General features: G+C 47.3%; 1 protein-coding gene across 1 annotated transcript; it reads left to right on the top strand.

The window, feature by feature from the left end:
• The first annotated feature begins 6,295 nt into the window (after positions 1 to 6,295).
• On the top strand, positions 6,296 to 7,534 carry LOC116990055 (protein FAM187B-like). The gene has a single exon (XM_033047581.1). It carries the CDS (start codon positions 6,296 to 6,298, stop codon positions 7,532 to 7,534), a length of 1,239 nt encoding a protein of 412 aa, XP_032903472.1.
• Positions 7,535 to 26,416: the final 18,882 nt, after the last annotated feature.

Genomic DNA, 26,416 nt, shown 5'->3' with positions numbered 1-26,416 from the left:
AGGCATCATTCTGGTAAACTTCTTTGCAAAATCTCCTCATCCTTTGTGTAATGAGGCAACCAGAAATATCCTCAATAATCCAAATATGGCCTAACCAAAGTCCTATAATCCTGCATCATACTTCCTGACTCTTGTACTCAATGCTCCAACCCATGAAAGCAGGCATACCATGTGCCTTTTTTACCACTCTATATACTTGTGTTGGCACTTTCAAGGAGTTATGGACTTGGACCCCAAGATCCCTCTCTAACTCCCTTTGTGGAATTAATTGCGGCAGATGGCTGTGGAATTTTGTCATTTTGTATTTTAAAGTCACAGATTGACAGATTCTTCATTAGTACAGGTATCAGGGGTTATGGAGAGAAGGCAGGAGAATGGGTTTGAGAGAGAAAAATAGATCAGCCATGATTGAATGGTGGAGTAGACTTGATGGACCGAATGGCCTAATTCTACTCCTAGAATTTATGAACCAATGTACATGAATGTTGTTTAGGGTCATGCTATTAACTCCATATTTTCCCCTTACTTATGATCTCCTGAATTCCAACACCTGACACTTGCTTAGATTAAACTCTATCTGCCATTTCTCCACCCATTTCTGCCGCTGACCCATATCCTGTTGTATACTTTGACAACCTTCCCCTTAGTCCACAACCCCAGCATTCTTGGTGTTGTCGGCAAGCTTACTAAGCAACTTATCTACGTTTACATCCAAGTCATCAATATCTATCGCAAACAACAGAGGTCCCAGCACAGATCCCTGCCAAACTACACTGGTCACAGACCTGTTCTGAATATTGTCCTTCCACCACGACTCTCTGTCATCTGTCAGTAAGCCAGTCCTGCATCCATACAACCAAGGCATGGTTAATACGAAGATAGACACAAAATGTTGGAGTAACTCAGCGGGACAGGCAGCATCTCTGGAGCGAAGGAATGGGTGATGTTTCAGTGCGAGACCGTTTTTCAGACTGACCCGAAACGTCACCTATTCCTTCTCTCCAGAGAAGCTGCCTGACCCACTAAGTTACTCAAGCATTTTGTGTCTATCTTCGGTTTAAACCAGCAACTGCAGTTCCTTCCTACACAAGTCATAGTTAATTATGTGAAACCAAATCTTCTGGACGTGAGGCTCACTGGCTTATAATTGCACGGATATTCTGGGCCGAGGGGCCTAATCCTGTGCTGCACTGTTCTACAAATAGAAGATAGACACAATATACTAGAGTAACTCAGCAGGACAGGCAGCATCTCTGGAGAATAAATTACATTTTGGCTCGAGACCCTTCTTCAGACTGAGAGCCGGGGAGAGGGAAACTAGAGGTATGAAAAGGTGCAAAGAACATATGAATGAAAGGTTTGAAAAGAACAAATCAAAGCCGGCACTGAAGATCAGGGAAAGGTGGAGCCCACAATGGTTCATTGTTGTCTGTGGAAAGGTTGATAATGAGGGGATACAAACAGTGAAACCAAGCGAGATGACAGTGAAACTAGTAGGACGACTCGGGTGGAAGAGAGATGGAGAGAAAGGAAATGTGAGGGTTACTTGAAATTAGAGAAATCAAATGAATACTGCTGAGTTGTAAGTTGCCCCAGTGAAATATGAGGTGCTGTTCCTCCAATTTGTTATTACGTGTCATAAGGTCATAAGTGATAGGAACATAATTAGGCCATTCGGCCCATCAAGTCTGCTCTGCCATTCAATCATCGCTGATCATGGCTGAGGTACAGTGAAAAGCTTTTGTAGCGTGCTACCCAGTCGGTAGAAAGACAGTATGTGAGTACAGTCGAGCCATTTGCAGTATATAAATGTGTTTAAGAAGGAACTGCAGATGCTGGAAAATCGAAGGTACACAAAAATGCTGGAGAAACTCAGCGGGTGCAGCAGCATCTATGGAGCGAAGGAGATAGGCAACGTTTCGGGCATGTTTGTGTACCTGCAGTACATAGATGCATGATAAGGGAATGACGTTTAGTGCAAGGTGAAGCCAGCAAAGTCCGATCAAAGATAGTCCGAGTGGATTTTTAAAAATAAATGATTTTTATTCTCAGATGCTATTATCACAGTTTAAATTTGTAGGGAGGGTGTGGATGATCAGAGCAGGAGGCAGATGCTGACATGGTCTACCTGCTACCATGGTCACCACTTTTCTCCATTTCATTTCCCTTTTGCTTATTCCCTGCCAATGAAAGCCGGACTCACTGGGCAGCCATTGTCACTGATGCCGAAGATCTGAAATAAAGACAGAAAATGTTGCAGATACCAGCAGGTGAGGCAGCATCTGTGGAAAAGAAACAAAAGCTAATGCTGTGGTTTGCAGATCAAAAGAACACAAAGTGCTGGAGTAACTCAGTGGTCAGGCTGAATCTCTGGATAGGTGACTTTTCGGGTCGGGACCCTTCTTCAGACTGATTGTGGGGATGTGCGGGGGGTGGGGGGAGGGGAAGAAAGCTGGGTGAGAGGAGATGCAGAACACACTGGCAGATAGTAGGTAGACACAGGCAAGAGGGGTATATTACCTGCAATGCTTAGTCCTGCCTCTCCTCTCTTCCAGCTTTCGTTCACCACACCCACCCTCCAAAATCAGACTGAATTGGGTCCCAACCCAAAACGTCACCTATCCATGTTCTCCCGAGATGCTGCCTGCCCTGCTGAGTTACTCTAGCACTTTGTGCCATTTTGTGTAAACCTGCATCTGCATTTCCTTGTTTCTACTCTATAGTTTGGATCCTCTGTCCCTTTTCAGTCTGAACCATTGCTCGTTTCTCTGCTCGTGAATGCTGTCTGATCTGCTCTACGTTTCCCATTGTGTCAGATATGTACTGAGTGCATCGTGAGAAGTGTAAGGCTAATTGAGAGTTGGAGATGACAAGGAGACAGGCTGCTCCTTCAGCTGTTAATGACACATTCAGCACTCACGGAACAGTGCAGGAGGATAGGTTTTATGCTGGGACTTCGGGAACCTGTGGGACAAATGTCCTTGAGTCATTCAGCACTGAACCACAGATGGATCTTTCAGAAGAGTGCAATTAACATGCAATATAAATATAACACGTTAATTTGTATGCTTCAATAACACTTGTTAGCATTGATTAATTGAGAGTCCTATTATAAACGTTGCCTCTTACGGCTGAAGCTTCAGATCAGGTACCAAGCACTGCTATGTAATTGTGGGCTGGAAAACATAGCATTAGTGTTATGCACTGGTATGCTTGAGGAATCGGGTCACCTTGGGTTACACACGTACATTTCAGTCGCCCTTATATGAACAAAATTTAAAAATATATAATTTAATTCTATATGAAGCTGACATCAGCTACCGTGATCTTTATTCTCCTTTTTCTATTGCATTAATTGTCCAATAATGCATTTTTCATAAGAATTTTTAACCCAGAATCTTTACATCATAAGCATGATTGTTTTATATATAATTCCGCCAAATGTTTATAATTGGTCTGTATTGTCCATTTGCATTGTTTCATAAACACGAATGTTGACTCCATTACATGATATTTCAGTTGTGAACAAAACAGAGTCATGTCGTTATACATTGTGGAAACTGGCCCTTCGGCCCAGCATGCCCACACCGACCAACGTGTCCCACCTACACTAGTCCCACCTGCCTGCGTTTGGTTCATATCCCTCTAAACCTGTCCTCTCCATGTACCTGTCCACATATTTCTTAAACGTTGGAATAGTACCTGCCCCAACTACCTCCTCCAGCAGCTCGTTCCATACACTCACCACTCTATGTATGAAAAAGTTATTCCTCAGATGTCTATTAAATCTTTCTCCCCTCACCTTAAACCTATGTCCTCTGGTTCTCGATTCTCATACTCTGGGCCAGAAACTCTATGCGTCTACACGATCAATTCCTCACATGATTTTGTACAGCTTATCCTCCTCCAATCTAAGGAATAGAGTTGCAGCCAACTCAACCTTCCCCTATAGCTCAGGCACATGCGTCCTGGCAACATCCTCATAAAAAGACATGCTTTACATTCTTGACGTAGACTTTGCTATTTGACTAAAATTGTGAATCAACATTGATATAAAATGCAGTTTCCATTAAAAAAATGCTGGGGAAATGATGCTTGTGGTCTTCAGAAAGCATGTGGCAGGAATCTGCTGGTATAACTCTGCTGCTTTGCACTGTGCCAAGTTCACAATGACTTCAGATCACAGCCAGTTTTGCCAAATCAATGCATTTCTTTTTCCAAGCAAAACCTTATTCCAATACTCTCAGTTGTCATGTTGTGGTAAAATAATGAGTGCATTATCACTTTCCAGGTTTAGTATGTGTTAGCTGCATTCGGTGATCAGCCAACTGTAGCAGGTTGCATTAAAATCCAGGTCAATACTAAGCGTTGGAAATACTGATTCATATACTGCTATTCCTCAGCCTTTCAGTCTCATTAGTGTGGATCAACGCTGCAGTCAGATCAATACAAGACAGGTGTCAACTTAACTCCCTTTTTTACACACAACTTACTATGCTGCAATCTACTTTTTTTGAGAAGACATTTGTGGTTAAGGTATAATGGGAACAGTTCCATTTGTTTGGTCACAATATTAGCTGAGGTCCAATTGCTCATGTTAATGAGGTGGGAGTGAAGTTATAGGCAAGAAGTCTAGAGATGGGGATATTTTCTGTAGCCCTTGCTGACTGTCATAGATGGGTCACTGTGTGAATAGTGTAAGATCCACAGGAGATCCTTCTTCCCTGTGGCTATCAAACTGTACAACTCCTCCCCCTTCTGTAGTGGGGTAGACTGACTTCTCTCTCCATCCCCCACATCCCCAATCTTCACACATCCCCAATCCTTTCCACTTGTCACTATTATTTCATGTTTCATGTATATTGTGTTTTATGACTGTTGGCAGATCAATTTGGGATATATAAAGTTCTATCGTATCATTATCATAATGTATCGTATGATGGTACTTGCATGTAGATTTTGACAGTGTACAGGTGGATTTTTTAATTACATAGAATGTTTTAAAATGTACTTATTTGACTGTATAAGTTTCTCGACCAGTCTATTCCCACCTCAGATGCTGCCTGACCCATTGAGTTCCTCCAGTACTTGGTGTGTTGCTCATTCCTCCTTATAGTGTTGAATTCTATTCAATGACACTGATGGCATAGATGAGTTAACCAGCCAGGGGTTATTGAACTGACCTTGTGTGGTTTCACAAGCAGGAGAGCATCTGTTCCTTCACAATTCTGTATTTCTATGTAATCCAGGGATTTACTGCATCGTGTCATACAGCGTGGAAACAGGCCATTCTGCCCAACTTGCCCACGCCGACCAACATGCCTCTAAACTAGTCCCACATGCCTGCTTTTGGCCCTCTAAACTTACCTATCCATGTACCTGTCTAAATGCCTCATTGAGATAGTGCCTGCCTCAACTACCTCCTCTGGCACTTTGTTCCATACACCCACCACCCTTTGTGTAAAAAAGTCATCCCTCAGGTCCTCCTCACCTTAACCCTATGTCTACTGATTCTCGATTCCCTTACACTGGGCAAAAGACTACCTTTACCCGATCTATTCCTCTCATGATTTGGGACACCTCTGTAAGATCACCCCTCATAATCCTACTCTCCAGGGGATAAAGTCCTAGCTCTCTCAACCTCCCCCTAGAGCTCAGTCCCACGAGTCCTGTGTACTGTTGAAACTTCTGTAGATACTGTCCACAGGAAAATTAGATGAACATGCAGAAAAATGAAATAAACAACAGTACAAAATATAAACATCTCAATTCTGGGCCTCTGCTAATCATCAGACAAAAGTAGCTCAGGACATGAGAACAAAGAGTCAATGAAGAAATAAGGCAGCACAGTGGTGCAGCAGGTAGAGCTGCTGCCTCACAGAGCTAGAGATTTGGGTTCGACCTTAACGTCGGTTGCTGTCTGTGTGGAGTTTGCACGCTCTCCCTGTGAACACAGGGGTTTCCTCTAGTTGCTCCAGACATATCCCACATCCCAAAGAAGGCGTGGGTTTGTAGGTTAATTGGCCTCTGTAAAAGAAATTGCCCTTAATGTGTAGGGAGAGGATGAGAAAGTGGGCTAACTAGTGTGACGGTGATTGATGGTCGATGTTGATTGGGCCGGTCACAGGGCCTGTTTCCATGCTCTATCTCTAAACTAAACTCATGGGAATTGATGAGGTCACTTGATGAGGTCACGGGGGTCACAAGGGGCCCATTGATGAGGTCAGTGGACAGTTGATGTGACAGTTACGTCCCTGCTCCAGCCCACAGTCACCTGGACGAACCATCAGTGAAGATGTGGAATGAAAATGTATTGCTTTTCATTCTGGGCATGCTGTTTCTAATAGGCGGCTTGCCCAACTTCCTAAACCAGGACGACTGGGCTAACTGCTCGGGCAAAGCCCCCTGCTCCCTGGCCTTCCTATCGAACAATCCGCTCAGCCTGCGTTGCCCGAGTGCCACAGAAGTACCAGAAGGCTCCGTGTACTGGCAGTACCAGGACCTCAGCCAGCCTCAAGCCCAACCCAGCACCTTCATCAGATCCGGGCACTTAACGGTGTACCAAGGGCCGATGGGCGATCTGGGAAGCCGAGCCAATCTACATCGAGGCTCCTTGATCATGGACACGGCGAAGACCACAGACACGGGCCTGTACCTGTGTAAGTCGGCTAATTCCACCCTAGCCGCCTACCAGGTGGATGTGCAGGACTCGTCTCTGGTTTACGTATCCCACCAAGGGCTGGGGAAGAGCATCCTGTCAAACCAGAGCCTGAGGGTCAACTTGGGCTCTTCCCAGCACATGGTCAAGCTCTACACCCGCTGGGGACCATGGCAGGACTGTAACCGGTGTAACGTAATAGGGGAGCAGGTGATGGGCTTCTGCTACGCCAAACTTAGCGACATCGACAAGGACGAGGACGAGGATGAGGCACTGGAGGTGAATGGCATCACCTTGCCCTGCGGCCTAATGGAGCTGTTCATTGGGCAGTCCTTGCCCCGGCGCGGCGCTGAGCTCCACTACCAATGGTGCCGCCAGCCGTGCAAGGAGGAACAATCATTGGAGATCGCAGCCAATCTTCTGTTGCTGGAGATTGGCGAATGGTGGCGGTGGTGGTGTGGTCGGGAGCCGGTGTTCGACTGGATGGAGCCACATACAACTCTTCTGCAGTCGATGTACCACGGCATCCGTGACAATGCCCGGATGACATGCCCGGGGGCGTCGGTGTACACGTCCGTTCTATGGCAGCGCGACTCCACCTTTATCACCCAAGGTGGCAGCAGTGACGGGAGACACCGGCTGGTCGACGCCATGGGCGGCATGTATGAAATCAAAAGTGTGATGCCCTCCGACCGCGGCATCTACCGCTGCTGGGTGCATGGGCGTAGGGTTGCCTCCTTCCACCTCGAGACGCCCGAGAAGCCAGTGGTGCACCGCCCCGTCAACCGGCGACTGCTGAAAGGCGTAACAATCATCGTCGGCACGATCGCCATGGTCTTTGTAATCAGTGCCATGGTTGAGATATTACACACCTAGATCTTCAACTTCAACTGCCTCCTCAAGACCACATAAAGACCACCAGACATAGGGGCAGAATTAGGCCCAATTCCGCCATTCTATCGCGGCTGATTCAAATTCTTCTGCCCTCTCCCCGGAATCTTTTACCATTAATAATTACATATCCATATCCCAAGGACTTGGCCTCTCATGCCCCAGGCCATGGATGACACAACTGGGCTGCAGCAGCAGGGGCAAATGTGCAACTGGGCTGCGTTGGCTCCAGTGGAGCTGCAGTGTGAATAACATTGGTGCACGTGGGCTGCTTTAGGGAAAACAATCTGCTGCACGATAGAGTGCCGACTGCATTGCTGCTGTGCCAGTGACCATGCTGCATTGGAGCACAATGGGAGCAATGCCACCACCTCCAGCGAGACTGGGACATGCATTGGAAGAATGGCACCCTAGGGAACTGAAAGAACTGCAGTGGCTGGTAAGATCGAAGGTAGACACAAAATGCAGCATCTTTGGAGAGGGGTCGAGAACTTTCTGATGTCAGGGGAGCGGATAGGTCATAAGGTCATAAGTACTTGAAGCAGAATTAGGCCATTCGGCCCATCAAGTCTACTCCACCATTCAATCATGGCTGATCTATCTCTCCCTCCTAACCCCATTCTCCTGCCTTCTCCCCATAACCCCTGATACCCACACTAATCAAGAATCGATCTACCTCTTCCTTAAAAATATCCACTGACTTGGTATCCACAACCCTCTGTGGCAAAGAATTCCACAGATTCACCACCCTCTGGCTAAAGAAATTTCTCCTCATCTCCTTCCTAAAAGAACGTCCTTTAATTCTGAGGCTGTGGGTAGGACAAAGAAGAGAGTGGAACTAGTGGTAGAACTGAGAAGGTGTGTGGGGTGAGGGGTGAAATGAAGAGAGAGAGAGAGCAAGGGCTATCTGAAGTTAGAGAAGTCAATGTTCATACTGCTGGAGTGTAAACTACCCAAGTGAAATACGGTGCATTCAGAAAATATTCAGACCCCTTCACTTTTTCCACATTTTGTTACGTTACAGCCCTAGTCATTTTTTTTTTTACATCCATCTACACAGGTATTTAGAAATTTTTGCAAAGTAATTAAAAAGAAATAACTGAAATATTACATTTACATAAGTATTCAGACCTGTCAGATTGAATGGAGAGCGTCAATGCACAGCTATTTTCAGGTCCCTCCAGAGATGTACGATCGGGTTCAAGTACGGATTCTGGCTGGGCCACTCAAGGACATTCACAGACTTGTCATGGCCACTCCTACGTTGTCTTGGCTATGTGCTGTTGGAAGGGGAACCTCCGCTCCAGTCTGAGGTCCAGAATGCTCTGGAGCAGGGTTTCATCAAGGATCACGCTGTACTTTGCTCTGTTCCACTTTCCCTGGATCCTGATTAGTCTCCTGCCTCTGAAAAACATCCCCACAGCATGATGCTGCCACCACCATGCTTCACTGTGGGTATGGTATTGGCCAGGTGATGAGCGGTGCCTGGTTTCCTCCAGACGTGATGCTTGGCATTCAGGCCAAAGTGTTCAATCTTGGTTTCATCAGACCAGAGAATCTTGTTTCTCATGCCTTTGGCAAACTCCAAGCGGGCTGTCATGTGCCTTTTACTGAGGAGTGGCTTCCGTCTGGCCACTCTACCATAAAGGCCTGATTGGTGGAGTGCTGCAGATATAGTTGTCCTTCTGGAAGGTTCTATCATTGCCACAGAGGAACTCTGGTGCTCTGTCAGAGCTCCATCAGGTTCTTGGTCACCTCCCAGACCAAGGCCCTTCTCCCCCGATTGCTCGGTTTGTCCGGGCGGCCAGCTCTATGAGGAGTCCTGGTGATTCCAAAGTTCTTACATTTAAGAATGACGGAGGCCACTGTGCTCTTCATGACCTGCAATGCTGCAGAATTGTTTTATACCCTTCCCCAGATCTGTGTCTCGACACAATCCTGTCTCGGAGATCTACAGACAATTTCTTTGTCTTCATGGCTTGGTTTTTGCTCTGACATGCACTGTCAACTGGGGGACCTTATACAGACAGATGTGTGCCTTTCCAAACCATGTCCAATCAATTTAATTTACCACTGGTGGACTCCAATCAAGTTGTAGAAACATCTTAAGGATAATCAAGAGAAACAGGATGATCCCAAGCAATTTTGAGTGTCATAGCAAAGGGTAAATGTAAATACATATAAATTTGATATTTGTGATGCTTATGTAAATGTGATATTTCAGTTATTTATTTTTAATTACTTTGCAAAAATTTCTAACCAGCTTTTTCTGAATGCACTTTATGAGGTGCTGTTCCTCAAATTAGTGCTGGGCCTCTCTCTGACAATGGAGAAGGCCCAGGACAGAAAGGTCAGATTCGGAGTGGGAGGAGGAGTTGAAGTGCTGGGCTACCGTGAGATCAGCTTGGTTGAGACGGACTGAGCCGAGATGTTCAGCGAATGATTGCCGAGGGAATGCAGCATGGAATTAGGCTCCCCGTGGTGTAATATGGGCATTGGACACTAGATGACAATTTTTTGATTTCATTTTCGAATTAATTTAATTAAATAATGTGCAACTTTTGGCACTGACGAGTTATGATTTTTTCTCAATTATATTTTATCTAAATCTGTGCAAAATGTAATGTATTTCCGAGACATGGGTCACGAAAGTTAAATTCTAGACACAGTTTCGATGCTCGGCCCACCGCATCTATATTGTTTTGGCGGAGCAACACGCGGCGGTGAGCAGGCGGGGGGGACGCGGCGGCTCGAGAGCGGCAGGAAATGGAGGACACAGTAATCAGTCCTGAAAAGGCCGAGGAAGCCAAGTTGAAGTTAAAATATCCAAAGTTGGGACAGAAACCCGGTGGATCAGAATTTCTGAGGAAGCGACTACAGAAAGATCCCAAGTACTTTGATTCAGGAGATTACAATATGGCTAAAGCCAAGATCAAGAACAAGCAGCTGCCGACCAGTGGAGCAGACAAGAATATTATCTAAATGGTGGCCGACTTGGAAAAGGGGAGATGCAGCGAGACCTGGGTGTCATGGTACACCAGTCATTGAAAGTGGGCATGCAGGTGCAGCAGGCAGTGAAGAAAGCGAATGGTATGTTAGCTTTCATAGCAAAAGGATTTGAGTATAGGAGCAGGGAGGTTCTACTGCAGTTGTACAGGGTCTTGGTGAGACCACACCTGGAGTATTGCGTACAGTTTTGGTCTCCAAATCTGAGGAAGGACATTATTGCCATAGAGGGAGTGCAGAGAAGGTTCACCAGACTGATTCCTGGGATGTCAGGACTGTCTTATGAAGAAAGACTGGATAGACTTGGTTTATACTCTCTAGAATTTAGGAGATTGAGAGGGGATCTTATAGAAACTTACAAAATTCTTAAGGGGTTGAACAGGCTAGATGCAGGAAGATTGCTCCCGATGTTGGGGAAGTCCAGGACAAGGGGTCACAGCTTAAGGATAAGGGGGAAATCCTTTAAAACCGAGATGAGAAGAACTTTTTTCACACAGAGAGTGGTGAATCTCTGGAACTCTCTGCCACAGAGGGTAGTCGAGGCCAGTTCATTGGCTATATTTAAGAGGGAGTTAGATGTGGCCCTTGTGGCTAAGGGGATCAGAGGGTATGGAGAGAAGGCAGGTACGGGATACTGAGTTGGGTGATCAGCCATGATCATATTGAATGGCGGTGCAGGCTCGAAGGGCCGAATGGCCTACTCCTGCACCTAATTTCTATGTTTCTATATGCTGTATGCGACGGCTGATGGGGTGGAAGGTGAGTATAAGGGGGACTCGGGACGTTAAGAGAGGGGGGAGGGGGAACCACCTCCAAAGCGATCCCACTACTGGCCATATTTTCCCATCTCCACTGCTTTCTGTTTTCCACAGCGACCATTTCCTCCGTAATTACCTGCTCAACTTGTCCTTTCCCACCCAAAACACCCTCTCCCCAGGCACTTTCCCCTGCAATCGCAGGAGATGCAACACCTGGCCCTTTACCTTCCCCCCTCGAATCCATTCAAGGACCCAAACAGCCTTTCCAGGTGACGCAGACATTCACTTGCACCTCCTCCAACCTCATCACTGCATCCGCTGTTCCAGGTGCCAATTTCTCTACATTGGCGCTACCTAGCGCAGGCTCGGTGATCATTCGCTGAGCACCTCGGCTCAGTCCGTCTTAGCCAACCTGATCTCCCGGTGGCCCAGCATCAACTCCCCCCCCCCCATTCCTAATCTGTCCTTTCTCTCCTGGGCCTCCTCCATTGTCAGAGTGAGGCCCAGTGCAAATTGGAGGATCAGCACCTCATATTTCACTTGGGTAGTTTACACCCCAGCAGTATGAACATTGACTTCTCTAACTTCTGGTAGCCCTTGCTCTCTTGCTTCATTCCCCCCTTCACATCTCCCTCACTGGTCCCACTGTCTCCGCCTACATTCTTTCTTTGTCCTACCCCCTCCCCTGACTAAAGAAGGGTATCGACCTGAAATGTCACCAATTCCTTCTCTCCATAGATGCTGCCTCGCCCGCTGACTTTCTCTAGCATTTTGTGTCTACTGGCCACTCTCATTTCTCCCCTCCTGCCTGCCTCCATTAACATTCCTTCCTCTGGCTTCACCATTTCCAATTAAAATCCTCTTCAGTCACACACTAGCGTTTAGCAGCTACAGGCCCATACGAAGGATGGGAACAGGCGGGGTCAGCAGAGAGCTGTGGAGAGACTGGCTGCCGACAAGACCAAGCCCTTGAAGAGGCAGACGGCGAGGTGGTGCAAAGTGGAGCCCAATGGTTTGGGGCAGCTCTGCCACTGAGGAAGGCAGCAACCATGAGCAGCAGTCCAGTGTTCACGAGAAACCACACCAGCAGCACTCCAGGGTTTCAACCCCATGAGCAGCACTCCAGCAGTCCAGCAGTCCAGCAGTGCAGCACTCCAGCAGTCCAGCAGTCCAGCAGTGCAGCACTCCAGCACTCCAGCAGTCCAGCACTCCAGCAGTGCAGCAGTCTAGCAGTGCAGCAGTCCAGCACTCCAGCAGTCCAGCAGTCCAGCAGTGCAGCAGTCCAGCAGTCCAGCAGTGCAGCACTCCAGCAGTCCAGCAGTGCAGCACGCCAGCACTCCAGCAGTGCAGCACGCCAGCACTCCAGCAGTCCAGCAGTCCAGCAGTGCAGCACGCCAGCAGTCCAGCAGTGCAGCACTCCAGCAGTCCAGCAGTGCAGCACGCCAGCACTCCAGCAGTGCAGCACGCCAGCACGCCAGCACTCCAGCAGTGCAGCACGCCAGCACTCCAGCAGTGCAGCAGTCTAGCAGTCCAAGAAAAAACAGCAGCATCGCCAGCAGCAGCCCATGGTGCACAATAACTGCAAAGTACACCAGCAGCACCCAGCACTCCAGCACAGCCCCTATATATATATATTTTAAACATATTTACCCATTGTTATTTACAATTAATATATATTTACCTATTTACATATTTACCTATTATTGTTCTACTAAATATATTCAATTTTACTTTGAAAAGTTTGTTTCCTTGCAATATTTCTTTAATATTATTGATTTGGTCATTGCGAATAATGTATCTTCGACGAATCTTAAGGTTCATTATTTCCTTCGTGCAACTCTCCCGAATATATATTCATGTACTGTAGAATCAGTTCATTTTTCTCGGGTTGGTAATGAGCATTGAGTGGTAGTAAATATAATTCCACCATCACCATTATAATTTAATTTTAATTTCTTTTATTTATATAGCACATTTTTAGTCAACTTGCATTGACCCCAAAGTGCTTCACATAATTACATCCACACACACAGGCAAAGGTGGGTGAAGTGTCTTGCCCAAGGACACACACAGGCAAAGGTGGGTGAAGTGTCTTGCCCAAGGACACAACGACAGTATGCACTCCAAGCGGGATTCGAACCGGCTACCTTCCGGTTGCCAGCCGAACACTTAGCCCATTGTGCCATCTGTCGTTATATGTCTATATCTCTTGTTTCCTTTCCCCCTGACTAGTCTGACCCAAAACGGCACCCATTCCTTCTCTCCAGAGATGCTGGCTATCATGCTGAGTTACTCAAGCTTTTTGTGTCTACCCTTACATCAAATGTGCTCATTCTTCTTGCCTAGATAGTGACTCTTATTTCTGAAGCACCGAGGGTTTTAATTTGTTCGATGGATGGGGAGAGCATAATTGTGGACTGAAATTTCACCCATTCTCTCTCTCCAAAGATGCTGACTGTCCCGCTGAGTTAGCCTAGCATTTTGTGACTATCTTTGGTGTAAACCAGCATTTGCAATTCCTTCCTGATACATATGGAGGTTTTGGGCTGGGTTTGGCCACGTTCGAATCATTTGGTGGATTCTGGGTGCAGGAGCTTTGGAACTGTCCGGGCTGCATTCCAATGGATCCATGAGTGGACCATGCTTAGGCTGAATGACACAAGAGGGCAACCAGCGAAAGCAAATGCCTAACAAATCATAGGGAGGCCAGTGGTGGCCAAACTGAACTAGTTCAAGTTCAAGTTCAAGTTAGTTTATTGTCATGTGTCCCTGTATAGGACAATGAAATTCTTGCTTTGCTTAAGCACACAGAAAATAGTAGGCATTTACTACAAAACAGATAAATGTGTCCATATACCATGATATAAATATATACACACATGAATAAATAAACTGATAGTGCAAATAACAGAAAGTGGTTGGTAATAATCAGAGTTTTGTCCGAGCCAGGTTTAATAGCCTGATGGCTGAGGGGAAGTAACTATTCCTGAACCTGGTTGTTGCAGTCTTCAGGCTCCTGTACCTTCTACCTGAAGGTAGCAGGGAGATGAGTGTGTGGCCCGGATGGTGTGGGTCTTTCATGATACTGCCAGCCTTTTTGAGGCAGCGACTGCGATAGATCCCCTCGATGGAAGGAAGGTCAGAGCCGATGATGGACTGGGCAGTGTTTACTACTTTTTGCAGTCTTTTCCTTTCCAGGGCGCTCAAATTGCCGAACCAAGCCACGATGCAACCGGTCAGCATGCTCTCGACTGTGCACCTGTAGAAATTAGAGAGAGTCTTCCTTGACAATCCGACTCTCCGTTATCTTCTCCGGAAGTAGAGGCGCTGATGTGCTTTTTTGATGATTGCATTAGTGTTCTCGGACCAGGAAAGATCTTCAGAGATGTGCACGCCCAGGAATTTGAAGCTCTTGACCCTTTCAACCATCGACCCGTTGATATAAATGGGGCTGTGGGTCCCCCTCCTACTCCTTCCAAAGTCCACAATCAGTTCCTTGGTTTTGCTGGTGTTGAGGGCCAGGTTATTGCGCTGGCACCATATGGACAGTTGCTCGATCTCTCTTCTGTACTCTGACTCATCCCCATCAGTGATACGCCCCACAATAGTGGTGTCGTCAGCGAACTTGATGATGGAGTTCGCACTGTGGTTCGCTACGCAGTCATGGGTATAGAGTGAGTACAGCAGGGGGCTGAGCACGCAGCCTTGAGGTGCTCCCGTGCTGATTGTTATTGAGGCTGACACATTTCCACCAATACGAACAGACTGTGGTCTGTGGACGAGGAAGTCGAGGATCCAGTTGCAGAGGGATGCGCAGAGACCCAGTTCTGCGAGTTTGGTAACCAGTTTGGAGGGGATGATTGTGTTAAATGCCGAGCTGTAATCAATGAATAACAGCCTGACATATGAGTTTTTGTTGTCCAAGTGGTCCAGTGCGGAGTGGAGGGCCAGCGAGATCGCATCCACCGTTGATCTGTTGTGGTGGTACGCGAACTGCAGTGGGTCCAGGTTTTTGTCGATGTAGGAGTTGATTTGCTCCATGATCAACCTCTCAAAGCACTTCATCACCACCGCCGTTAGTGCCACTGGTCGATAGTCATTGAGGCATGTCACCTTACTCTTCTTGGGCACCGGTATAATTGATGCCCTTTTAAAGCAGGTGGGGACCTCAGACCTCAGAAGTGAGAGATTGAAAATGTCCGTAAAAACTCCCGCCAGTTGGTCCGCACAGGTTTTTAGAACACGGCCGGGTATACCATCAGGACCAGGTGCTTTTCGGGGGTTCACCCCTCTGAAGGATTTCCTGACATCGGCCTCTGTGACTGAGACTGAAATGCCATCGCAGCGAATGGGGGATCGGGAAGGCACATCAGTATTCTCCCTGTCAAAGCGTGCGTAAAATGCATTGAGCTCGTCAGGGAGTGATGTTACACCGGCATTCGAGCTGCCTCCTGGTTTTGCCTTGTAGGAGGTGATTGCATTCAGACCCTGCCACAGCTGCCGAACATCTGTCTCGTCCTCCAGTTTGGAGCAGAAGTCCCTTTTGGCCTTTCTGATGGCCTTACCAAGGTCGTATCTGGTCTTCATGTAGGCCACTGTATCATCGGAGGTGAATGCCCTGTGTCTGGACTTCAGGAGAGTGCGGATCTCAAAGTTCATCCAAGGTTTCTGATTGGGAAACACTCGGAAGGTTTTTGTAGGGATGCAGTCCTCCACACATTTCTTTATGAAGTCTGTAACGACTGTGGCGTATTCGTTCAAGTCCGTTGCCGAGTCCTTGAACATTGCCCAGTCTACAGACTCCAAACAGTCCTGGAGTTGTTCTTCTGCCCCCCCCCGACCAGCTCTGTGCTGTCCTCACTTCTGGGGGTGCGCTCTTTAATTGCTGCTTGTAGGCAGGAAGAAGCAGCACCGCGGTATGGTCGGATTTACCGAAGTGAGGGCGAGGGATAGAACGATAGGCATTCTTGATGGTGGTGTAGCAGTGGTCGAGGGTGTTTGGTCCTCTGGTGCAGCAGGAGACATGTTGGTGGAAGTTGGGGAGTGATTTCTTGAGGTTCGCCTTATTGAAGTCCCCAGCAATGGTGGTAAATGCCTCGGGGTAAGACGTCTGGTGTTTGTTGAACTAGGGTGTGGATTACCGAGGAGTATTATTATTTGTTTTTTTCAGGGTGGCACAGTGGCGCAGCAGTAGAGATGCTGCCTCACAGCACCAGAGACTCAGGATCAATCCTGACTACAGGTGCTGTCTGCACGGAGTTTGTGCGTTCTCCCTGTGACCACGTGGGATTTCTCCGGGTACTCCGGTTTCCTCCCACATTCCAAAGATGTACAGGTTTGTAGGGTTAATTGGCTTCTGTAAATTGCCGCTAATCTGTAAGATAGAAATAGTGTATGGGGAACGCTAGTTACTTGCTACACCTTCACAGCCTCATTCATGTAAAAGCACAAATAAATATACAATAATCCATAACGCTATCAATTAATTGTAATACATTTATAGTTGGGTGGCATGGTGGTGCAGCAGTTGTGTTGCTGCCTTATTGTGCCAGAGACCTGGGTTTGATAAATTGTCCCCAGTATGTAGGATAGTGCTAGTGTATGGGATCGCTGGTCGGCGAGGACTTGGTGGGCCGCAGGACCTGCGTCCGCACTGTGTCACTAAATTAAATCCAGTCAATACTGAATGAACTCCAGAAAAACATTGGGTTGAATCTCATACTTATTACATTTGCATACTACACAGAAGATGGTTATTCGGTCAAATGAGTCTACACATTCAAGACACATCAATGTGCCATTCTTCCTCATTTCATGAAACCCATTCTCTCTCACATGTTCATCCATGCTACGTTGATTCTCCTGCCACCCACAAGCACCGGGGGCAATGTACAGGAAGTAGCCAATTGACTTACCAGCATATTTCCACTGTAGGTTTTCACTGTAACTGTGACAATAAACAAAACTGAACTAAACGTTGGGGATGTGGGAACAAACTGGAGCACATGGGAAAACCAATGTGGTCATAGAATGTGCAGGAAGGAACTGCAGATGCTGGTTTATACTGAAGATAAGACACTAAATGCTAGAGTAACCCAGCGGGTCAGGCAGCATCTCTGGAGAAAAAAGGAATAGGTGACCTTACGGGTCATAACCCTTCATTGAGACTGAAACTCGAGATGCAGGGGCGGTAGGGAATAAACTAGAGGTGAGAAAAGTCCAAAACAAATCAGGGCTGGAAACAAATGACCTCAAGAGCCCATAATGGCCCATTGTTGAGGGCGATGTAACAACAAGAGGGATACAAGGATGTCAACGGCGGAACTGGTAGGATGACTAACATGGGGAAGTGGCGAGAGAGGGGAGAGGATGGAATGCAGGAATACCTGAAGTTACAAAAATCAACATTCATACTGCTGGGTTTGTAAGCTGCCCAAGCGAAATATGTGCTGTTCCAGGAATTTGTGTATATCTTCAGCAGTCATGTGCAAACTCCACATGGACATGTCCCCAACAACCCTCACCAACCTCTATGATGCGCCGTAAAAAGCATTCAATCAGGATGCATCACAGCATGGTTATGGGAACAGCTCCATCCAAGATGGCAAGAAATTGCAAAGAGTTGTGGATGTAGCCAAGAACATCCACAAATCTGTTCAGACCTTGTGTGAACTGAACTGGTTTAATATCAGTGCATCTCACCATTAACTCAGGGAGATTTTAAAGACTACTTATTTCCTTTGCAACAGCTAATGTATCTCATACCACCTGATTCGGTAATTTATGCCAGACAATTCCTGTAATTGATTTCACCATGAGCCTGCCATTACAACAATTCTGCAGGTAAACAGAAGCAGAGGAAAGCATCCTGAGTAATCATAATTTGTGGAGGTGACTGCATTTTTTGGACTTCTTAATACATGTCCACTTCAGCTTGTTAAATGCCTATTAAGTACCTGGAGTCTGATGCAATGGAAAATGTCCTTGAAAGGTCCCCCCAGCTCTTGCGTATTGAAATAGAAGCAACATCAAAGTGTGATTAAAATAACTGCATCCAAAATTGGATGACATCTTCTGCCACTAAATATTTTATTCGCTATATTTTTAAAAGAATAACAATTTATACTAAATTGAATCATTGCATCTGAATGAAGCTTAAAATCCAAGTTGTTAGGAAGTTTTTGGGGTGATGGATAATCACATGAAATTAAAATGCTCAATGTTAAGATTTGAGGTAAATATTCATCTCCAATGTTTGGTTACATTTAGTTTGGTTTAGTTTAGTTTGGTTTAGTTATAGAGCAGATACACAGACCCTTTGGTCCACCATGTTCACGCCGACCATCGATCACCTGTTCACACCAGCTCTATCTTAACCCACTTTCGCGTCAACTATAGACAATAGGCAATAGCTGCAGCAGTACGCCATTCGGCCCTTCGAGCCAGCACCTCCATTCAATGTGATCATGGTTGATCATCCCAAATCAGTACCTCGTTCCTACCTTCTCCCCATATCCCCTGACTCTGCTATTTTTAAGAGCCCTATCTAGCTCTCTCTTGAAAGCATCCAGAGAACCTCCCTCTGAGGCAGAGAATTCCACAGACTCACCACTTTCTGGGAGAAAAACTGTTTCCTCGTCTCCGTTCAAAATGGCTTACACCTTATTCTTAAACTGTAACCCCTGGTTTGGGACTCCCCCAACATCGGGAACATGTTTCCTGCCTCTAGCGTGTCCAAGCCGTTAACAATCTTATATATTTCAATGAGATCTCCTTTCATCCTTCGAATCTCCAGTGTACAAGCCCAGTTGCTCCATTCTCTCAGCATATGACAGTCCCGCGATCCCGGGAGTTAACCTTGTAAACCTACGCTGCACTCCCTCAATAGCAAGAATGTCCTTCCTCAAATTTGGAGACCAAAACTGCACACAATCCTCCAGATGTGGTCTCACTAGGGCCCTGTACAACTGCAGAAGGACGTCTTTACTCCTATACTCAACTCTTCTTGTTATGAAGGCCAGCATGACATTCACTTTCTTCAGTGCCTGCTGTACCAGCATGCTTTCTTTCAGTGACTGATGAACAAGGACCCCCAGACCCCGCTGTACTTCCCCTTTTCCCAAATTGACACAATTTAGTTAATAATCTGCCTTCCAGTTCTTTCTACCAAAGTGGTTAACGTCACATTTCTCCACATTAAACTGCATCTGCCATGCAACTGCCCACACCCCCAACCTGTCCAAGTCAACCTTCCTTCTCATAGCATCCTCCACACAGTTCACACTGCCACCCAGCTTTGTGTCATCTGCAAATTTGCTAATGTTACTTTGAAACCCTTAATCTTAATCATTGATGTATATTGTAAATAGCTGTGGTCCTAGCACTGAGCCTTGCGGTACCCCACTAGTCACTGCCAGCCATTCTGAAAGAGACCCGTTAATCCCTACTCTTTGTTTCCTGTCTGCCAAACAATTTTCTATCCATGTCAGCACTCTACCCCCAATACCATGTGCCCTAATTTTGCCCACTAATCTCCTATGTGAGACCTTATCACTGGGACTTCCCCTTCCCCCTTGGACCAGGTGACCCCAGCTACTCCTCACCTACACCATCAGTCTGAAGAAGGATCTCGACCCGAATCGTCACCTATTCCTTCTCCCCATAGATGCTACCTCACCCGCTGAGTTACTCCAGCATGGGGGAGGGGGAGGGGGGGACAGATGCAAGTAGGGGGCGGGACCTGGTCCTTTGTGACGTCAGCCTGGGGAGGCGGGACCTGCTCCCATTGGCCGCTGGCGATGCCCGTCAGAAGGTAGAGGCGGGACCTGCTCCCATTGGCCGCTAGCGCTGCCCGTCAGTGAGGGAGAGAAGGGGCGGGACCTGGTCCTTTGTGACGTCAGCCTGGGGAGGCGGGACCTGCTCCCATTGGCCGCTGGCGATGCCTGTCAGAAGGTAGAGGCGGGACCTGCTCCCATTGGCCGCTGGCGCTGCCCATCAGAAGGTGGAGGCAGGACATGCTCCCATTGGCCGCTAGCGCTGCCCGTCAGTGAGGGAGAGAAGGGGCGGGACCTGGTTTGCTAGTCACGTGCGGCGGTCGGTCGCCGTCTGCCGCAAAGATCCTACAGCAGAACTCCGCTATAGGATGTGTTTAAGAAGGAACTGCAGATCAATGATCCTATAGCAGAACTCCGCTAGACGATGTGTTTAAGAAGGAATTGCAGATCAATGGCCCTATAGCAGAACTCCGCTATAGGATGTGTTTACGACGGAACAGCAGATCAATGATCCTATAGCAGAACTCCGCTATAGGATGTGTTTAATACGGAACTGCAGATCAATGATCCTATAGCAGAACTCCGCTATAGGATGTGTTTAAGACGGAGCTGCAGATCAATGATCCTATAGCAGAACTCCGCTATAGGATGCTGTTGAAGAAGGAACTGCAGATCTAAGATCCCATAGCAGAACTCCGCTATAGGATGTGTTTACGACGGAACAGCAGATCAATGATCCTATAGCAGAACTCCGCTATAGGATGTGTTTAAGACGGAGCTGCAGATCAATGATCCTATAGCAGAACTCCGCTATATAATGTGTTTAAGACGGAACAGCAGATCAATGATCCTAAAGCAGAACTCCGCTATAGGATGTGTTTAATACGGAACTGCAGATCAATGATCCTATAGCAGAACTCCGCTATAGGATGTGTTTAAGACGGAACTGCAGATCAATGATCCTATAGCAGAACTCCGCTATAGGATGTGTTTAAGAAGGAACTGCAGATCAATGATCCTATAGAAGAACTCCGCTAGACGATGTGTTTAAGAAGGAATTGCAGATCAATGATCCTATAGCAGAACTCCGCTATAGGATGTGTTTAAGACGGAACTGCAGATCAATGATCCTATAGCAGAACTCCGCTATAGGATGTGTTTAAGACGGAACTGCAGATCAATGATCCTATAGCAGAACTCCGCTATAGGATGTGTTTAAGACGGAACTGCAGATCAAAGATCCTATAGCAGAACTCCGCTAGAGGACGTGTTTAATACGGAACTGCAGATCAAAGATCCTATAGCAGAACTCCGCTTTAGGATGTGTTTAAGACGGAACTGCAGATCAAAGATCCTATAGCAGAACTCCGCTATAGGATGTTTCGGGCCGAAACCGTTCTTCAGCTGAAGAAGGGTTTCGGCCCGAAACATCGCCTATTTCCTTCGATCCATAGATGCTGCTGCACCCGCTGAGTTTCTCCAGCAATTTTGTGTACCTTCGATCTTCCAGCATCCGCAGTTCCTTCTTGAACACTCCGCTATCGGATGTTGTTTAAGAAGGAACTGCAGATCAAAGATCCTATAGCAGAACTCCGCTATAGGACGTGTTTAAGAAGGAACTGCAGATCAACGATTCTATAGCAGAACTCCGCTATAGGACGTGTTTAAGAAGGAACTGCAGATCAATGATCGTATAGCAGAACTCCGCTATATGATGTGTTTAAAACGGAACTGCAGATCAATGATTCTATAGCAGAACTCCGCTATAGGGTGTGTTTAAGACGGAGCTGCAGATCAATGATCCTATAGCAGAACTCCGCTATAGAAACATAGAAACATAGAAATTAGGTGCAGGAGTAGGCCATTCGGCCCTTCGAGCCTGCACCGCCATTAAGTTTAGAAGGATCAGATCAAGTGTAACTCCGCTATGGATTTTTCGGACTGCAGATCTAAAGTCCTATAGCAAATCAGCTATAGATTTCGGGCCGAACGTCTTCAGCGAAAACTTGAAACGTCGCCTATTTCTTCGATCCATAGATGCTGCTGCTCCGCTGATTTTCTCCAGCATTTTGTGTACCTCGATCTTCCAGCATCCTGCCAGTTCCTTCTTGAACACTCCGCTATCGGATGTTGTTTAAGAAGGAACTGCAGATCAAGATCCTATGCAGAACTCCGCTATAGACGAGTTTTAAGACGGAACTGCAGATCTAGATCCTTAGCAGAACTCCGCTATAGGATGTGTTTAAGAAGGAACTGCAGATCAATGATCCTATAGCAGAACTCCGCTATAGGATGTGTTTAAGACGGAACTGCAGATCAATGATCCTATAGCAGAACTCCGCTATAGGATGTGTTTAAGACGGAACTGCAGATCAAAGATCCTATAGCAGAACTCCGCTATAGGATGTGTTTAAGACGGAACTGCAGATCAATGATCCTATAGCAGAACTCCGCTATAGGATGTGTTTAAGACGGAACTGCAGATCATGATCCTATAGCAGAACTCCGCTATAGGATGTGTTTAAGACGGAACAGCAGATCAATGATCCTATAGCAGAACTCCGCTATAGGATGTGTTTAAGACGGAACTGCAGATCAATGATCCTATAGCAGAACTCCGCTATAGGATGTGTTTAATACGGAACTGCAGATCTAAGATCCCATAGCAGAACTCCGCTATAGGATGTGTTTAAGACGGAACTGCAGATCAATGATCCTATAGCAGAACTCCGCTATAGGATGTGTTTAAGACGGAACTGCAGATCAATGATCCTATAGCAGAACTCCGCTATAGGATGTGTTTAAGACGGAACTGCAGATCATGATCCTATAGCAGAACTCCGCTAGAGGATGTGTTTAAGACGGAACTGCAGATCAATAATCCTATAGCAGAACTCCGCTATAGGATGTGTTTAAGAAGGAACTGCAGATCTAAGATCCTTTAGCAGAAATCCGCTAGACGATGTGTTTACGAAGGAACTGCAGATCAAAGATCCTATAGCAGAACTCCGCCATAGGACGTGTTTAAGAAGGAACTGCAGATCAAAGATCCTATAGCAGAACTCCGCTATAGGATGTTTCGGGCCGAAACCGTTCTTCAGCTGAAGAAGGGTTTCGGCCCGAAACGTCGCCTATTTCATTCGATCCATAGATGCTGCTGCACCCGCTGAGTTTCTCCAGCAATTTTGTGTACTTTCGATCTTCCAGCATCCGCAGTTCCTTCTTGAACACTCCGCTATCGGATGTTGTTTAAGAAGGAACTGCAGATCAAAGATCCTATAGCAGAACTCCGCTGTAGGATGTCGTTTAAGAAGGAAATGTAGATCAAAGATCGTACAGCAGAACTCCGCTATAGGATGTGTTTAAGAAGTAACTGCAGATCAAAGATCCTATAGCAGAACTCCGCTAGAGGACGTGTTTATGACGGAACTGCAGATCAAAGATCCTATAGCAGAACCCCGCTAGAGGATGTGTTTAAGACGGAACTGCAGATCAATGATCCTATAGCAGAACTCCGCTATAGGATGTGTTTAAGACGTAACTGCAGAGCAATGATCCTATAGCGGAACTCCGCTATAGGACGTGTTTAAGAAGGAACTGCAGATCAAAGATCCTATAGCAGAACTCCGCTATATGATGTGTTTAAGAAGGAACTGCAGATCTAAGATCCTATAGCAGAACTCCGCTATATGATGTGTTTAAGAAGGAACCGCAGATCAATGATCCTATAGCAGAACTCCGCTATAGGACGTGTTTAAGAAGGAACTGCAGATCAATGATCCTGTAGCAGAACTCCGCTATAGGACGTGTTTAAGAAGGAACTGCAGATCAATGATCCTATAGCAGAACTCCGCTATAGGACGTGTTTAAGAAGGAACTGCAGATGCTGGAAAATCGAAGGTAAACAAAAAGCTGGAGAAACTCAGCGGGTGCAGCAGCCGAAACGTCGCCTATTTCCTTCGCTCCATAGATGCTGCTGCACCCGCTGAGTTTCTGCAGCATTTTTGTCAACCTCCGCTATAGGATCTTTGGTCCGCCGTGCGTCACATGGGCCGCTCTGCGCCGGTGCTCGGGTGGGAACAGCCGCCGCTCGGGCCCGCGTCCATCCCCCACCCCCTCCTCCCAACGCGAGGGCGGTTCTGCGGCCGGAGCCCGAGTCCTGCGGGGAGGGGGAGACGTCAGTGAGTGAGAGTGACGGACCTCTAGGCGCCCGCTGGTCCTCCGGATTTAGCGCCTACCTGGCGGCAGGAGGCCGCGGTGCAGCGTCTCTGGTCCTACAATGTTAGCGTCTACCTGGCGGCGGGAGGCCGCGGTGCAGCGTCTCTGGTCCTCCAATGTTAGCGCCTACCCGGCGGCAGGAGGCCGCGGTGCAGCGTCTCTGGTCCTCCGCCTTTAGCGCCTTCCCGGCGGCAGGAGGCCGCGGTGCAGCGTCTCTGGTCCTCCGACTTTAGCGCCGCCTGGCGGCGGGAGGCCGCGATGCAGCGTATCTGGTCCTCCGACTTTAGCGCCTACCCGGCGGCAGGAGGCCGCAGTGCAGCGTCTCTGGTCCTCCAACGTTAGCGCCTACCCGGCGGCAGGAGGCCGCAGTGCAGCGTCTCTGGTCAGACGGCCTCGGCGCGGCCGGGGGGTTGAGCTTAGTTTATTGTCACGTGTACCGAGCTAAGCAGTCAGCAGAAAGACAACACATGATCACAATCGATCCGTCTGCAGGGTACGGGATGGAGGGGATAACGTTAGCTGCAAGACTTGTGTGACTTGTGCAGAGACAAGGTTTCTCCCTGTATAGGGTCAGAGGTGAAAGCAGAATTAGGTCATTCGGCCCATCAAGTCAACTCCACCATTCTATCATGGAAGATCTATCTCTCCCTCCTAACTGCGTTCTCCTGCCTTCTCCCCATAAACCCTGACACCCGTATCTCGGTACACGAAACGGTAATGAACCAATATTAGGAGAAGGGGAGATGCAACGAGCCCTGGGTGTCCTTGTACATCAGTCACTGAAAGTAAACATGCAGGTACAACAGGCAGTGAAGAAAGGGAATAGCATGGTGGCCTTCATTGTGAGAGGATTCAAGTCTATGAGCAAAGAGTTCCTACTGCAGTTGTACAGGGCCCTGATGAGCCCACACGTGGTGTATTGTGTGCATTTTTGTCTCTAAATTTGAGGATGGACATTTGTAATATTGAGGGAGTGCAGCGCAGGTTCACCAGGTTAATTCCCGGGATGGCGGGACTGTGATATGATGAAAGAATGCGTCGACTGGGCTTGTATTCGCTGGAATTTAGAAAGATGAGAGGATATCTTATTGAAACGTATAAAATTGTCAGAGGATAGGACAGGCTAGATGCAGGAAATTTTTCCCGACGCTGGGGTCCAGAACCAGGGGTCACAGTTTAAGAATAAGGGGTAGGCCATTTTGGCGGCGCCAATCATCCGGGCACAGCGACGAGCCTCCCGCCCGCACATGAGCCACCTGCGCCAAAGATCTTAGAGCAGAGCAAGATGGGCTACTCATGCGAAATACAATGGGCTGGCGTCACGTGTAGTAGCTACGGAGGGGATCCTGGGCATTTTTCCCCGCCCATTTTAGTAACCGGAGCCTACCTGACCCAACCTGACTCGCAGTGTAATCAATGTTGCGGGGCAACAGTTTGTGTGTGTGATTATAGGGTTAGATTCATAATACTGTCAGTTCATACTTCTTGTCAAGAATAAAATATGACTCTGGTAATTGTCTTTTTTAATGTTTTTTAAATCATTTCTTTTTAAATGGCTTACAAGCAGTGTTTGAGTTGATTTTGTAGTAACCGGAACCGACCCGACTCGCAGGGTAATTGACATTGCGGGGGAAGTTTTTGTGTGTGATATAGGGTTAGATTCATAATTAAGTTAATTCTTGTTAAAGAATAAAATGTTTATAAACACACATACATGAATCATATAATACACACAATTATATTTTTTCTGATTCAATGATGAACTTTATTTCAGACTAGACAAGGGACATTAAATAAGAAACATTGTAAACCTCCCCGCAACTTCACACACACTAGGCCTTATTCCACCCCTCAACTCTCACCCCCCCCCCCCTCCCCCCACCCCCGGCACTACCTCGCCTGCCCCCACACTACAATGTGTCCCCCCCTCCTATGCCCCTCTCCCGCTGCTCCACACCCCCTCTCCCCGGGCCCCACACTCCCCTCTCCCCGGGCCCCACACACACCCCCTCTCCCCGGGCCCCACACACACCCCCTCTCCCCGGGCCCCACACACACTCTCCCCGGGCCCCCCACACCACCTCTCCCCGCTGCGGAAACAAAGATCCAAT

The sequence above is a fragment of the Amblyraja radiata genome, chromosome 30, assembly GCF_010909765.2.
Source record: "Amblyraja radiata isolate CabotCenter1 chromosome 30, sAmbRad1.1.pri, whole genome shotgun sequence".
NCBI classification, from domain to species: domain Eukaryota; kingdom Metazoa; phylum Chordata; class Chondrichthyes; order Rajiformes; family Rajidae; genus Amblyraja; species Amblyraja radiata.
This window is presented reverse-complemented; position numbering and strand designations above follow the sequence as displayed.

Coding starts and splice junctions, on each gene's coding strand:
- LOC116990055 (XM_033047581.1), top strand. CDS start 6,296: ATGTGGAATGAAAATGTATTGCTTTTCATTCTGGGCATGCTGTTTCTA.